This window comes from Homalodisca vitripennis, chromosome 8 (genome assembly GCF_021130785.1).
Source record: "Homalodisca vitripennis isolate AUS2020 chromosome 8, UT_GWSS_2.1, whole genome shotgun sequence".
Lineage (NCBI taxonomy): Eukaryota > Metazoa > Arthropoda > Insecta > Hemiptera > Cicadellidae > Homalodisca > Homalodisca vitripennis.
The window spans coordinates 7742567-7759339 of NC_060214.1; the positions used below are offsets into that span (position 1 = coordinate 7742567).

At 31.4% G+C, this 16773-nt stretch overlaps 1 protein-coding gene across 4 annotated transcripts in view; it reads left to right on the top strand.

Annotated features, from left to right (window-relative positions):
* Positions 1 to 13962, top strand: part of LOC124367237 (armadillo segment polarity protein) — a 34780-nt gene extending 20818 nt beyond the window's left edge. For 2 of the 4 annotated variants that reach the window (XM_046823916.1, XM_046823917.1), the window contains 5 exons: positions 237 to 491; positions 4268 to 4589; positions 5585 to 5736; positions 7940 to 8036; positions 12428 to 13962. In XM_046823916.1, the coding sequence (XP_046679872.1) occupies positions 237 to 491; positions 4268 to 4589; positions 5585 to 5736; positions 7940 to 8036; positions 12428 to 12600 (999 nt within the window). In that variant the 3' untranslated portion in view covers positions 12601 to 13962. Of the gene's footprint in view, positions 1 to 236; positions 492 to 4267; positions 4590 to 5584; positions 5737 to 7939; positions 8037 to 9764; positions 9803 to 12427 lie in introns of all 4 variants that reach the window. The other 2 variants (XM_046823918.1, XM_046823919.1) reach the window with 2 other exon arrangements.
* The last annotated feature ends 2811 nt before the right edge of the window (positions 13963 to 16773 follow it).

Genomic DNA, 16773 nt, shown 5'->3' on the forward strand with positions numbered 1-16773 from the left:
TTGAACATAATTATAAACATCATTTAAAAAAATTGTATTGATTAAACGTTTGAATTTCATACTCATACTTTAATCTACTCTGTTTATACAAGAATTTTGAATTTGTTTTCTTTAAACCAGAGGGTGGGTTCCACTTAAAATTATTATATTTTGCAGGATTAAAAATAGTTTAACCGGAGAAGAGTAGGGGAATGGGAAAGAACGTTGACATAAAACGATATTGGTGTCTATTGCAGGTCTGTGCACTGAGACACCTGACTTCACGCCACGTGGAGAGTGAGATGGCCCAGAATGCCGTGCGGCTCAATTACGGCATGCAGGTGATAGTGAAACTCCTGCACCCACCGTCGCGTTGGCCTCTGGTGAAGGCGGTCATCGGGCTGATACGCAACCTAGCGCTGTGCCAGGCCAACCACGCTCCGCTGCGCGAGAACGGCGCAATACACCACCTTGTGCGACTGCTCATGAGGGCCTTCCAGGACACGCAACGGGTTAGCATACATTTGTTACAAATTTGATATTCTTATTTTTCATTCATTAATGAAATATAAGAAGCCTTATGTCCTAAGAAAAATTTCAGTTTTTTTTTTTTTAAGTTGCTCAAAAGTATATGATTGCAAAATTATTTTAGTTCTTATTATAATATTTATCGAGGTATGCTAAAACACATTGAAATGTTTACAATGAAATTAATTAATTAAAAAGGATAAAGATTTAATTCCTTTTGCAATTCCTAGACAAAGTAAAAAAATTATAAATTAAATGAACCATCAATTTTTCATTTATGCATTCAGGAATAAGGAATCAGCACTTGGTTTAAATTTTAAATATGTGGTGTTCTTTTCACGGGTATGTTCTTGAACTTTTATCATCACTGTCAATGTGGAAACATTATGAAAAGTTTTAAAAATGTCCGTGAATGCCTCCCCAATTTTGTAGTTTTGTAAGTGTCCCCGAAATTTTCCATGTGTATGCACAAATGCTTCATTAAGTTTCTATAAGTTCTTCATTGTAAATTCTATATATACTTATCTCCGTATATAATGTTAGTAACTGTCTCTTCTAATTTACATTTTTATTTGTTTGGTTGGTAGTCCTTTCTAATAATCATATTTTTCTTCTTTTTATATAGCGAATAGTATATTTGACTAAAAGTTGCCATCTGATCTTTGCTTTGTTCTCAGGATTGACTAATGTTTCCATCACCCCCAATTTTTGTTACCGTAATTAATTTGTTGTTTTTCAGTTTCAAAGTTTACACTCGGGGGATAATTTTTATTGTTCTCAGTTTCACGATTACAGGCCAAATGTGAAAGTTCAAATCGTAAGGAAACCGTTTTTCAGTTGTCCTTGGTTCTTCTTTCTTAAGTCTGAACTATTATCTAAAGTCTGAACTATTGTTTTAAAGTCTTAAAACTGATTTTGTTTAAGTTTGAACTATTGTTTAAAGTCTGAACTATTATCTAAAGTCTGAACTATTGTTTAAAGTCTTAACTGTTGTTTAAAGTTTGAACTATTGTTTAAAGTCTGAACTATTATCTAAAGTCTGAACTATTGTTTAAAGTCTGAACTATTGTTTAAAGTTTGAACTATTATCTAAAGTCTGAAATATTGTTTAAAGTCTGAACTATTATCTAAAGTCTGAAACTATTGTTTAAAGTCTGAACTATTATCTAAAGTCTGAACTATTGTTTAAAAGTCTGAACTATTTGTTTAAAGTCTGAACTATTATCTAAAGTCTGAACTATTGTTTAAAGTCTGAACTATTGTTTAAAGTCTGAACTATTATCTAAAATCTTGAACTATTATCTAAAGTCTGAACTATTATCTAAAGTCTGAACTATTGTTTAAAGTCTGAACTATTATCTAAAGTCTGAACTATTGTTTAAAGTCTGAACTATTGTTTAAAGTCTGAACTATTATCTAAAATCTGAACTATTATCTAAAGTCTGAACTATTATCTAAAGTCTGAACTATTGTTTAAAGTCTGAACTATTATCTAAAATCTGAAACTATTATCTAAAGTCTGAACTATTATCTAAAAATCTGAACTATTATCTAAAGTCTGAACTATTATCTAAAGTCTGAACTATTGTTTAAAGTCTGAACTATTATTCTAAAGTCTGAACTATTATCTAAAGTCTGAACTATTGTTTTAAAGTCTGAACTATTGTTTAAAGTCTGAACTATTGTTTAAAGTCTGAACTATTATCTAAAATCTGAACTATTATCTAAAGTCTGAACTATTGTTTAAAGTCTGAACTATTATCTAAAATCTGAACTATTATCTAAAGTCTGAACTATTATCTAAAGTCTGAACTATTGTTTAAAGTCTGAACTATTATCTAAAGTCTGAACTATTGTTTAAAGTCTGAACTATTGTTTAAAAGTCTGAACTATTATCTAAAATCTGAACTATTATCTAAAGTCTGAACTATTATCTAAAGTCTGAACTATTGTTTAAAGTCTGAACTATTATCTAAAATCTGAACTATTATCTAAAGTCTGAAACTATTATCTAAAATCTGAACTATTATCTAAAGTCTGAACTATTATCTAAAGTCTTGAACTATTGTTTTAATAAAGTCTGAACTATTGTTTAAAAGTTTGAACTATTATCTAAAGTCTGAAATATTGTTTAAAGTCTGAACTATTATCTAAAGTCTGAACTATTGTTTAAAGACTGAACTATTATCTAAAGTCTGAACTATTGTTTAAAGTCTGAACTATTGTTTTAAAGTCCTGAACTATTATCTAAAGTCTGAACTATTGTTTAAAGTCTGAACTATTGTTTAAAGTCTGAACTATTATCTAAAATCTGAACTATTATCTAAAGTCTGAACTATTATCTAAAGTCTGAACTATTGTTTAAAGTCTGAACTATTATCTAAAGTCTGAAACTATTGTTTAAAGTCGGAACTATTGTTTAAAGTCCTGAACTATTATCTAAAATCTGAACTATTATCTAAGTCCTGAACTATTATCTAAAGACTGAAACTATTGTTTACAAGTCTGAACTATTATCTAAAATCTGAACTATTATCTAAAGTCTGAACTATTATCTAAAATCTGAACTATTATCTAAAGTCTGAACTAATTATCTAAAGTCTGAACTATTGTTTAAAGTCTGAACTATTATCTAAAGTCTGAACTATTATCTAAAGTCTGAACTATTGTTTAAAGTCTGAACTATATCTAAAGTCTGAACTATTGTTTAAAGTCTGAACTATTATCTAAAATCTGAACTATTATCTAAAGTCTGAACTATTATCTAAAATCTGAACTATTATCTAAAGTCTGAACTATTATCTAAAGTCTGAACTATTGTTTAAAGTCTGAACTATTATCTAAAGTCTGAACAATTATCTAAAGTCTGAACTATTGTTTAAAGTCTGAACTATTATCTAAAGTCTGAACTATTGTTTTAAAGTCTGAACTATTGTTTAAAGTCTGAACTATTGTTTAAAGTCTGAACTATTGTTTAAAGTCTGAACTATTATCTAAAATCTGAACTATTATCTAAAGTCTGAACTATTATCTAAAGTCTGAACTATTGTTTAAAGTCTGAACTATTATCTAAAGTCTGAACTATTATGTTTAAAGTCTGAACTATTATCTAAAATCTGAACTATTATCTAAAGTCTGAACTATTATCTAAAGTCTGAACTATTGTTTAAAGTCTGAACTATTATCTAAAAATCTGAACTAATATCTAAAGTCTGAACTATTATCTAAAATCTGAACTATTATCTAAAGTCTGAACTATTATCTAAAGTCTGAACTATTGTTTAAAGTCTGAACTATTATCTAAATCTGAACTATTATCTAAAGTCTGAACTATTGGTTAAAGTTGTATTATCTAAAGTCTGAACTATTATCTAAAGTCTGAACTATTGTTTAAAGTCTGAACTATTATCTAAAGTCTGAACTATTGTTTAAAGTCTGAACTATTGTTTAAAGTCTGAACTATTATCTAAAGTCTGAACTATTGTTTAAAGTCTGAACTATTATCTAAAGTCTGAACTATTGTTTAAAAAGTCTGAACTATTGTCCTAAAGTCTGAACTATTGTCTGAACTATTATCTAAAGTCTGAACTATTGTCTAAAGTCTGAACTATTATCTAAAAGTCTGAACTATTATCTAAAGTCTGAACTATTGTCTAATATGAACTATTGAAAAGAAATATTGTCTGAACTATTATCTATCTAAAGTCTGTCTAAAGTCTGAACTATTGTTTAAAGTCTGAACTATTGTTTAACGTTACAGCAAAGGTCAAGTGTGGCTTCAACTGGTAGCCAAGCACCGAGTGCGTACGCGGACGGTGTGCGCATGGAAGAGATAGTGGAGGGCACAGTCGGCGCGTTACACATCCTCGCGCGGGAGAGTCACAACCGGTCCATCATCCGACAGCAGATGGTGATCCCGATCTTCGTGCAGCTGCTGTTCAACGAGATCGAGAACATCCAGAGGGTGGCGGCCGGCGTGCTGTGTGAACTGGCCACGGACAAGGAGGGCGCGGAGATGATCGAGCAGGAGGGAGCCACCGCTCCGCTCACAGAGCTCCTCCACTCACGCAACGAAGGAGTCGGTATGTCTTAGTAACTAACCGGCACTGGCGGTACTAGACAGGACAGAGCTGATGATGACAGAAGGCGAATTTGATTGTTGAGCTCCTTTTGTGCTCAAAAGTTGAGTTTGCAAAATGAAATCGAAAAGAATTGGTCTGAAGCTTCTCCGACAAATTGGTATACAACAGTGTGTTTGTTTGTTTGTTTGTGTAACCAATTAATTAATCAATCTCCAATCATTGACGTCATCAAATTTATAATTAGTCTTGTCCTGTAGTTACTCAAAAAAGTTTATATTACAATTTGAGTCGTGCTATCAAAGCAAAATACCAGTATACAAAATTCTTATGGTTTTGTTAACCTGTTTCTTATTATATCCTCTTTTTAAGCCAAGAAAACAAAAATTTATTTTCAGAACCATGGCTTTAATGATCTGATATTGTATAGTAAATATTCATTTTGTAACTGAACAAATCTAAATTATTAAACAAATTTAAAAAAAAAACTTATATAAAGAATATAAAAAATTACAACTATCTAATAGTGTAGGTAATTATAATATATCCACAACAGAGATCTTCTATAGAACTAGTTATTTTTACTTTCTATAAATTATCCTGATCTTTAAATTTTATAATAGTGCATTTATATTCTTTAAATCATGTTTTCTTCATTGTAGGATAAATAATTTTCCCATTTACAAAACAATAGAAAAGCAATATTTTGTGCTATATAGATAAAAGTTACTTAAGGAAGTAACATTGAATAATTTACGATATTGTATTGTATTATTCTAAGATTAGAATAGTTTGTACCATAAATATTATTCTTTTTCCATAATGTTAAAATGTGATTTTCATGCATTTAGTGTTCTCTCAATTTTTTTCATTTTAAATTTAAACTTCTTTCCCAACATATAATTTTTTTTGTAAGCGTTGACGTATTACTTGTTTTTGATTGCTGTCACCGATGTGCGTGTTGCGTGGCGCGAGGTAACGTACTGACGGTGTTGCAGCCACGTACGCGGCCGCAGTGCTGTTCCGGATGTCAGAAGACAAGCCGCAGGACTACAAGAAGAGGCTCAGCATGGAACTCACCAACTCTCTGTTCCGGGAAGACCAGAACCTGTGGGCCGGCGGTGACCTGGGCATGGGTCCTGACCTCCAGGTAACCCGAGCGTTGTGCTCATGTCCACTCTCCCGAGCGTACTCTTGTTTTGGTTAATTCCTGTCTTTGTTTCTTCAGTGGTCACACAGTCGGTGTTTTATTCAGTTGTCTCCTGATTGGTTGGATTTTGAATGCAATAGTTAGTGTCAGTCTTTTTGGTTTTTTTTAGGTAGTTCTCAGAAAACAAAAATAAAAATGTGTGCTGATTTAGTAAAAAAATCCCAGTGTTTTAATAAAAAAGAAACTTTACATTTCCATACTTGCTTTTTACAGCAGAAATATATTTATCTGAATAATGACTGTATTAAATGTTCACAGTTTCTTAAAATAATAATGCAATTACTCTTACAATTTTGAAACAAACTAAAAACGTGATTATTTATGTTCAGTGTTTGTTGTGAAAACGTACATATAATATTAGATTCAAGCAATACTCTAAAACAAATTTTCTATTGCATTTTTAAAATTATCACTGGAAATATCAAGTACTTATATCCAACCTAAAATTGTTATCCTTATGTAAGAAAATATTTTTACTTTGAATTTCAAACAAAAAATACTTTAATAATGTTTTAAAATTTAATTGTATTTGTCCATTTTTAGTAATGCGGTTTTACTTGCTTAACGGATAAAAAATTTTAATTATTATCTTATCTTAAAGTTACTTTCTGTGTTAAATATTTTTGGTTTAATATTTACCAATTAGTTTAGTGTGTATTTTCAATTTTATTGTTTTCCATAGCTTGAGTTACTTAGACATTGTGTAAATGGTTTTTTTTAGGTATCTGTGTACATTATGTTTTTAGTGTTTATTTTATCATTTATGTGAATGACTGTTGAAATGACAGTTCTGCACTAGTTTATGTTACGCTTTGCAAGTACTTGTGCAACTCTCAAGGTCGCATGCTGATATGAAGTGCTACCGAAGCGACACGGTCACATTAGTCACATGATTATACTGGCACATACCTGGCTGTAAGGTCACTTCAAGCGTGTAAATACACTTAGAGTAGCGCTAGGTGAAGGTTTACGCTTATTTTACACAGCACACTTTTAATCACTCTTTTATTTGTTCATTTAGTGTTCTTTTTACAGGTTAGAAATAAAATAATATTTAGTAAATAAAAAGTAATGAAAAACTTACAGCAAAATAAAATTTGAATTTAATTCTTTCAGTTAATATGAAAAATTAAATTCCCCACATTAGCGCTTCTGATTTAAACATGGGCAAAAACTTAAAACTGCATTATAAATAGAAACTCGTCTCAAATTCACAAATGTTTCAGTTCACAATCTTAGATTTTAGTGTCACAATGCTAATTAATTTTTTTTTTAATTACGATTATCTTTTTAATACTAATTGTTGGTCATTTATATTCTGTATAGATATCCCCATAAGAAATTAATATAAATGATAACCAATTAGAATTAACAGATAATTGTTTTTTTTTTTTAATTCACTAGCTTTGTGACACTAAATTTCTGAAATGGAACATTTATAAATTTCAAATGAGTTTCTATTTATAACGCAGTTTTTAAGCTTCGTTCTATGTTAAAAGCGGAGCCTCAGATGCGCAGTCGGCAGCTGATTAACGTCCATTTTAATATTTACTGATTTAACGATCTTTCAGGTAGGTTAGTGGATTTTCATGAGGCTAAAAATAACATACAAAAATCTCCAGTATCTGAAGATTGTATAATGCAAAGTTGACTCATTGACATATTGAGAACAGAACAATGTAACTATGCATGTTTATGGGTTTATTTGATATTTTTTATCAATTATGACTACAAATAATAATTTTTCTGGCGTAGAGTTGCATCTACCCCAAAATTAAATTTGTAGCAAAGAAGAAACGATTCTTGCTTTATTGCAGTTTGTAGAAAAAGATTTGTCAATTACCGTTAAAGTAATTATTACGCTAAGATGTTTTGAAAACATTAATTATGGAAATTTTTTATTATTGTGTTTTAATAAAATTGAAAAGTGTAATAAGTTTTTTAAAAAGGTCAAATCGTAACAAATAAATTAAAAATGTTTGCTTCTTGCATACAAAAAGGAAATAGTTGAATAGTATAAAAATAATTTCAAAAAATTAGATTCAATTCGAAACTTTGCTAATATCCACGGATGAGGGTTGCACAAGTATGAAGCTAGAGCCGCAGTGCACGGGTAGTGGCTAGTGTAGACTTGTGTTGACAGGACATGCTAGCACCTGATCAAGGATACGACGCAATGTACACGACTGGCCCACCCAGTGTTCACAGCAGCCATGGTGGCCGCCCCTTCCCCCAGACAGGTAGGCAATAGTCACGTGCTACGCTAGCTGCGTCCTCTCCGCCCACTCCCTTACACATTACATCACATTTGTGTTACATTACAGTACAATGCGAGGACGATTTGTTTTTAGATCAATTGGCTAATCCAGAATTTTTCAAATCCAATTTCAAATTTAAAAATTTTCCTTGATTCCTGAATTTTGAATCCGAAAGTATGATTTAAAGTGTCATTACCAATCCAATGTATGTCATTGTAAGGTTTTTTCCAATAATATATGAAAATTAAAGTAATCCAAGAATACCTCTATTTTTAATGGATTTACAAAGATTTAGAGAAATAGGTGTATTTTAAGAAAAAAGTCATATCATACCTTCTACTTTAATACGTAATTTGATACATTATAATATGGCTTCCAGCATATATTTCTTTAATTACTTATAAACAAAGACCAACAAAAATATGTTTTGGCCGTTAATAATTTACATTCTGCCGATCAGCAATCTTCCGCAAATATATGGGTTAGACTCGCGGCAGAGCATGGACTTGAATTTAGAAAATACTAACTGTAGGTAAAATATAATTTACAAAAGTACGATAATTCACTAATTACGTTTTCTATTTACGGTTTTTCGAGCTGCCGTCCGAGAATATATGCAGCAGTCTCGCGGAGATGCTTAAATTTGAAAAACTAGTGGAAGTTAAATATTATGTAGAAAAGTACTTGAATTGAACATGTTTGTCCACCCATCCAATAAATCTTTCATTATTTTTTGTCAATTCTTTCGATATTCCATTGTACCCGTTAATTTTTTTTCAAGAATTTTTAAAAACTTTTTTGAAACTTTTGACTTAAATTTGATGTAATTTGTTATTTTGTTTAAAAAAAAGGTTTAAGCTTCAGTTCTATTATACTAGAAACCAAGGACACAAAGTACCACTTTTTCAACATCTAGCGATGACACCTGTTCTTGGCAAAGTTGTCTTTCAATTTGTGGAACTTCATTTACAAAACTTGTTTTATCAATTTAATTCATAAATTCGTAATTTTCACCCTGTTATTTCCCCCCCCCTCCTATCCTAATGCAGCGAATTGATTTTTGAGTTGTAAAATAAGTTAACTATGTATAGTATATTTTGTAGACGCAATTAACACACGGCGTTGAGTTTTAACACCACTAAGGTAGAGTGAGCGATCGTAGACGAAATGTTCTACACCTACAAACGTTAAATGACTCAATGCGTATGTATTTTCAATAATTGAGTTAAAAATATAATCCAAAATTCAATGTTTTTATGTCACTTTACTCTGGTTTTTTAAAAACTGATTTTTTGTTTTGTTAAATCAAACTTTGGCCTATATTGAGCTGAAATCCTATACTATGTAAACAATTTAGTGCTTAATCCTCAGTTCAAATTTGTTTTTTTTTACCTCATAAAGATTTTTGAAAAATTGTAAACTAATAAAAAATATCCATGGAGAAGAAGCCAATTTTTTTGTTGAGATTCAACAGTATTCATATTAAAAATTTCAATAATTTTTTTATGTTCAGGGTATTGAACAAAAAAACAACAAAGTGCTATAAATTGAACAGTATTTGTCATATTTTGTTAGTTTATAGTTCTTCCTTTGGATATCAACTAAAAGAAACATTATCCTCAGGTATAGATTTTGTTATGAAAATGTCCCTTTAACAATTTCCTCGTCGTGTCAGTTTCCGTGGTGAGGTAACAGATGTTTTGTTTTAAGGCGGGTTCTGAGCCGGAGGACGGTCCACTCGCTCTCAGGTAACCAGAGTTTGCTCGCTTGGCTTTTTGTTGTACATTTTGCATGACTGTGACGGATTGTACAGTAGCTTTTGCACAGTTTTTATTGTGTGTTTTTTTTTCTATGATTTTCTGATTGTGGAGTTTGTTGGTGTGTTTTATTAATTTGGTGTAAATGTAACGATTTCGTTTTTTATCTAAGACCGCAATATTAGTTTGGTATGGCAACAGTTTTTTTCAATTTTCTGGTACTTTGTTGTGAATAACGAACAGTTTCAGCTATTTCATCCGAAGACGAAGAAGATTAATTTCATTGTGACCAGCTGGAGTTGTGAGTAAACCTTCACGTGAACTTGTTTGCACACATATTAAAATGTTTAATGTTTGGTCTTTAATTATATTGTTCTTACTGAGTTTAAATGTAATCTCGGAAATTAAAATGTATATTAATCATTATGTGACCAAGAAAACATAATCAATGAAAAATCTATATCTACAAAACCCATTCCTGGACCGAAATATTGATGGTGAGAAACAATGCACCAACACCATTTGACTAAGAACTACTGAGAATCCCGGAGGTAAAACAGCTGTTTTGCAGAGTATTTGGAAAAAACTAATAATTTAGCTAATTTTTATGCTATTGTCTTTGTCTTACACACAAAAATGTCACAATTTAAGTGTCTACAAAGGAAAAATGAATCCTAAAGATTAATAATGTTTTTAATATTGTAAAGTATTATAGGTTTAAGATAAAAATACAGTTTTAAAGTTTTTCAACGGAAAAAATTATTTATTTCTCTAAATTTAGTTTTATGTATGTAAAAAAATTAGATTTCATATCTCTAAAGATAAAGAGGGACCTGATTGGTTGTTTTTTGGTGTTTTGTGGTGGCAGCAGACGGATGGGTTTTTTTTTTACGTAACCTCCTCCGCTGTTCGCTTCAGTTATCCTGTGATGTGTTGTGTGACGGGAATTTCTCAAAAAGTATGCCATAGCTTGAGGATGATGATTCGAATGGTACTATTTTATTCAGTGTCCAAAAAGTCACATTGGGTAATCGAATTAACCCTCTAACTGGCCATATAGTAACTTCTACACTGCCAGTCCATTTTGGCCGATTCACAAGGGTTTCTAAAATGGCAAATGTAACTTATTTTATGCCGAAGTATGTAGAATTTTGATGTTTAACTGGAAAAAAGTATTATAACCCATACAAAAAGTATTTACTTCGAAAAACTAGTGGTTCCTGAGCAAAATCACAAATATCGAGTTCCCTGGTTATTGTTTAGGAAAAATACAAATTAGCCAAAAAATGCAGAATTTATTATTAAAAAAGAAAAATAGAACACTTTAAAAATATATTAATGCATAAAAAGTAGCAAATTAACCAAAATTGCACCGGTTTTTTTACAGGTCCATATAAAATATTGTTTTACATTCAAATAGCAAAGTAAAAATGAGTCACTGGCCATTACAGAGTGAACCTAGAGGAGCTCAAAAAAGAGTTGCTGGCCATTACAGAATGAATCTAGAGGAATTCAAAATGAGTCACAGCCATTACAGAGTGAACCTAGAGGAGCTCAAAAAGAGTGCTGGCCATTACAGAAGTGAATCTAGAGGAAATTCAAAAATGAGTCACAGCCATTACAGAGTGAACCTAGAGGAGCTCAAAAAGAGTCACAGGTATTACAGAGTGAACCCAGAGAAACTCAAAATGAGTCGCAGGTATTACAGAGTGAACCTAGAGGAGCTCAAAATGAGTTGCAGGTATTACAGAGTGAACCCAGAGAAACTCAAAATGAGTTGCTGGCCATTACAGAGTGAACCCAGAGGAACTCAAAAAGAGTGTCACAGGTATTACAGAGTGAACCCAGAGGAACTCAAAATGAGTCTACAGGCCAGAGGGAGGGTTAATAAAAAAGAAAACTACATGGTGAATACCATTACCTTATGCAAGATTTGGGTGCGAACTAGGAAAGGTTTAGGGGTTATATTAGACTCTGTTCTGGTATTTTTAGCATTGATGTCTTGGTAATAAGGTAAACATAGGTTTAAAGAACTCAGTGGCATCTCACAACTTCTATTAATTGTTGTATTTCGATTAGAAGGCAACACAACACAACACACGTGTTTAAAGCAGTCAGCTCCTTCCTGGTAAACAAACCCTACCGCCCTCATGGAACTGTTGAAAACAGAGTTTATCACATGCACTAGTCAAAATATTTGCTTGCAGACATTCTAAAAATGACCTCCAGAGAGATTCCAAAACATATTGATGCAGATGGATGGATTTTGTGTGTGTTGGCACATTTGATAAGCTGTGTAGTGATATTTGATCCTTATACGTTCAGCTGCTGCTATTATGTGTGCCCGCCTTTACAAAAAGCGATTAGTCTGTCCTAGTTCTAAATTTCAGCTATGTATCTGCTGCTTCACTCAGTATTGCAGTCGTGAAGGCACAATCTTTGTATCATCTGTGTTAGTTCTGTTTTACAGTGTTGTGTACATAGTTTTAACTGCGAGAGTGAAGGGACCTTACATTTGTACGGCATTTTTGTTCCAGAAATAGCACGTTTACGTATAAAACCACTCTTGTACGCAACTACCTCAACGTACCGTTAACGCTGCTGTTGTGTCCTCAGGTTATGACCAGGTACTCCTAGACTCCATGCAGGGTGTAGATCTCGGCTCGCAACACTCGGAGTATGGGCCGATGGATGTGACCCCGGGGCCGCTGGACTTTGACACCCTGGAGGTCCCCCCACCTCCTCCCGACAACCAGGTGGCGGCGGCCTGGTACGACACCGACCTCTAACCTTTGTCCCCCCTCTCACCAGACCCTTCTTTCGCAGCAACACGGTCCCCTTTCAAGTTGGAATCAATAATAAATCTTAATCTTTGAATATAATTCAGTTTTAATACACCTGGTTGTACGCGTTAAAAACATTAAAAATGTGATCTTTAAGTTTTAAGACAGTTCACGGATGCAATTTTTAAATTGAAGAAGTTTATTCAATCTTTAAATTGAAAAAGTTTATTCAATCTTTAAATTGAACAATTTTATTCAATCTTTAAATTGAAGAAGTTTATTCAATCTTTAAATTAAGACTAATAAGACTGAAGACAATATATTGTCTTTATTGAAATTTGTTTTCCTCTTTCTTGTTAGGTTTTGATGAAAAGATGAATTGATTTTAATAAATAATTAAGAAGATTAATCTTTGAAGGTTTGAAACACTTCAGTCCGATTTTATAAAAAATCTGAATAAAGCCGTGATCGATGGGATTTTTTTTTTTTAATTTGCGTGCAACCAGTAATTTCCAAAAATGCAATATATACTGCCTTTCCAAGTATATTGTATTACCCCTTTTCAAAATAAACATAAAACTGATGATGTTTTGGAAGTTTGTAGCGTTGTCGTCGTTTACTGGCAGAAAGAAGGGTCTTACTTCAAAGAAAGGTGCAAAAACTTTAAAGTTAAGTATTCAAATCAGTGATTTGGGTTGAACCCATGTATGTAGCTAGATCCATAGCACATTGAAGTAATTATAAGTCTGGTACTTAACTATTGTAAGCCGTCAGAACCATTCCAGTGGACTTTGGTTGTATATTGACTTCTGCTATCCTGTTGTTAATTTATCCACATTCGTTTATATTTACTTCTCTCTTCTTTCTGTTGATTTTCATTGTTATTATTTATTTTACTTTTGTTAACGCTACTTCTTCCGTTCGTTGTTTTTAGTTACGATCTTTATTAGTTTATCGGATATCTCTCTGTCGACACTTCCCGTATGTACATTAGTGATTTACAAATTTTTATTAGTATTACTAGATTTATATCGCTAATTTTCCCTGTAGTACGAAGTTAGTATATTTTTACTCGTTTAGGTAGTTTATTTATCTAATGTTTGAACAAAGTTTATGTATGAACTCGTGCTAGTAGCTCTCCTATTGAGGCGTAAGTGTTTTAATGGACATACTATGTATAGGTTATTTCATGCCAGTTTACAATCTTTGTCGTAACGTGTCTAGCGTAATATTACCGCTTACAGGGTCATAAGTCTTAACAGTTTTGTTGTTTACCTGTTTGATTTACGTGTTTTGAACTATCAGACACTGATCAAGTGAATGTGTTTATTTTATATTATTGTAAGACTAATAAAAAGACAAAACCAGTTGGTGTGTGGATTTTTTTCTCCCTTTAATAACCAAAATACTCTTCAGGATTTCCGTATACAGGGTGATTTTAAATATCCACCCCCTCTACTTTTTTCCACATTTCTTCAGATGTCGACTCCGAACTATCACTGATTATTTAGTAGCACTTTTATTATGAAGTACTAAATTTTGATTAAATTAAGATTTTCTGCTGCCATTTTAGAAGTATATTAAACATTTTAACTGCAAAAGTTTTGTAAACACATGATTTTAATGTTGTATTTTTTTACTGAACATGGCGTTGCAATCAGTTTTGTTAATATCTTTATTCTTATCTTAATATCTTTTACTGTTATCATTATGTACATTAGTTTATAATGAAATTTAAAAAAATATCTAAGTTTGCAAAAAACATAAAATAAAGCTTCACTGAACCTGAATTGCCTAAAACGCATTACAAGAAACTTTGATTCAAATTGGAAAATAAATCATTTTATTAGACATACTTCTATGGTTGTCACATGATTTTAATGTTGTATTTTTTTTTACTTTTATCATTAAATTTCTTTACCATTACGTACATTAGTTTATAATGAAATTTTTTTAATGTCTTAAGTTTGCAAAATACATAAAATATGCTTCACTGAACCAATTGCAAAACGTTATAAGGAATTTTATTCAAATTGGAAAATAAATAATTTTGTTAAATGTAATTCTACGGGTCAAAATACTCTCAAGATGGAAGGCAGATGTTTTGGGACACCCTGTATACTACAGTTAGAAGTTGAAGGCTACTTTGAACACCCACTTACTAAAGGTAAGCTGTTAATAAGTTATAATTACTTTGATTTAAGTAGTCGCTTAGTATAAATGTGTTGGCAAAAATTCTTATTATTCCTAAAAATACCAGTGTCTCGAGAATAAATAAAAATATTAAAATACAGATAGTTTGATCGTGTTCAATGGAAAAATTCATTAAAATCATGCGTTACATTACCACCTTTACATTTTTTAATATGTATGTGATTCTAAGGTGGCATCCAAAAATTAATGAAAAAGAAGTACCTGTTACTCAGAAATAACGAGTGGTAGCCCAAGTTTATATAAAAAAAAAAGTGGACAAAATTGGGGGGGGTGTCATTAAAAATTCACCCAGTACGTTTAGATTCATGTCATATGTATGTGAGAAACTATTAAAATGAGATTACAAGAGAATGTTTTCTGTGGGCCAAATACCAAATATCTGTCATTTAATAGCATATTCAAGAGAAAATTGTAAATTTTTAGATTCGCTTAGCTACATTTGTATGATGTGCTAAAACAAAATTAATCTAAAACACGTGATTGGCACAGAAGTTGGAATAAACCAATTGTTTGTGATGATCAAATCCAGATTTTTTGAATCCGATTCCGAATCTGAACAAAATTGATTTTTGACTTTACCTTGAGATTTAAGCGATCAATCCTATTAATATTTTTTTAAGCTAATTTTGATTTGAATAAAATCGCTCCAGATCAATTTTTTTCCATTTTTCCTACCTTTGAAGACTGCCCAGTAACGCAAAAAGTAAACCAAGAATGCTCTGCTATTTTAAGGCATCTGTGAAAGTTCAGGAAAAATTGCTATATTTTAAGAAACACAATTTTTGTTGTAAAAGAAAGAAAAATGTATTATAATGGCTACAAAAACTGCGATTAATAGCATCAAATCTTTGTGTACTTAACATTTACATAATTTTTTACAAAGAAAATTAATAACTGTCATTGTATCTGATAATGGACTGAAAAATGAAAAAGAAAACCTATCATAAATGGCCATAATACTAACATGTATGGGAAAATTTGTAATGCTGTAGTGGAAATCCTACAAAAATAACTTCAAATCTACACAAACTAGATTTTTCAGTGAACCCTCTCATGGAAAATGATTCTATGTGATGGTATATTGATATTTTTATTTAAAAATTACTCAAAAAAACTAACATTTTCACTGCTCAGATTATTTATACAGAGATTTTAATAGTTAACCTCAAGGTTCTGGAGAGTGCCATTACAGTATGTCATTCATTTTCTTTGAAATATCTACAAGAGCAGCAATGTGGGAAGTAAAAAATTGTTGAACAGCTAACGCCCCATATCTCAACATTGTAGATCAAGGGAACATTGATGACATAGCAAAACCAGATATTGGTACTCCCAGGACTTCCTAATTGGCTTCAGTCAAACAAAACCAAATAAATTCTATGTTAATCATGGTAGATTCTTATAATTTGTTTTATGATTACTCGTAAGTTCTCAAAATAACTAGTGAGTGAATGTTTTATGTGCTTTACAGTAACTATAAATGTAACTTAAACTGTGGGGGTTTTATAAAAAAATCAAACTTTAATTGGCCACCAAATTTGATAGGGTAACATTAGAGACCTCTAGTTTGTGCCATTCTTCTTCTTTTTATAGTACCTTTAAAATGAGTTGTCACTTGCTAGGGGTTCTTATTTAAACATTTTGACTTACTCCCAAAATGGGGGAGTCAAAAAATTTTCATACATAAAAAAACTCCTCAGTTAGTCATATAAACATTCCCCAAAGAAAATCACTCTATTTTTATTCATAAGAAAGTTAATAGGGAGGGTGGGATTTTTAAGACATAAATAATTATACAATTCTATTTATAGAATTACATAATAGCTTCATTATAATGCAGCTTTTGAAAACGATAACTGACCGAAAAAGCCCAAACGAGTTGAAACTTTGGCAAAACTTTACCTTGTAAATATCTGGCTAAGTTTGTTGTCAGCTTGGTATGCCATTTTAACTTTATTCACAACT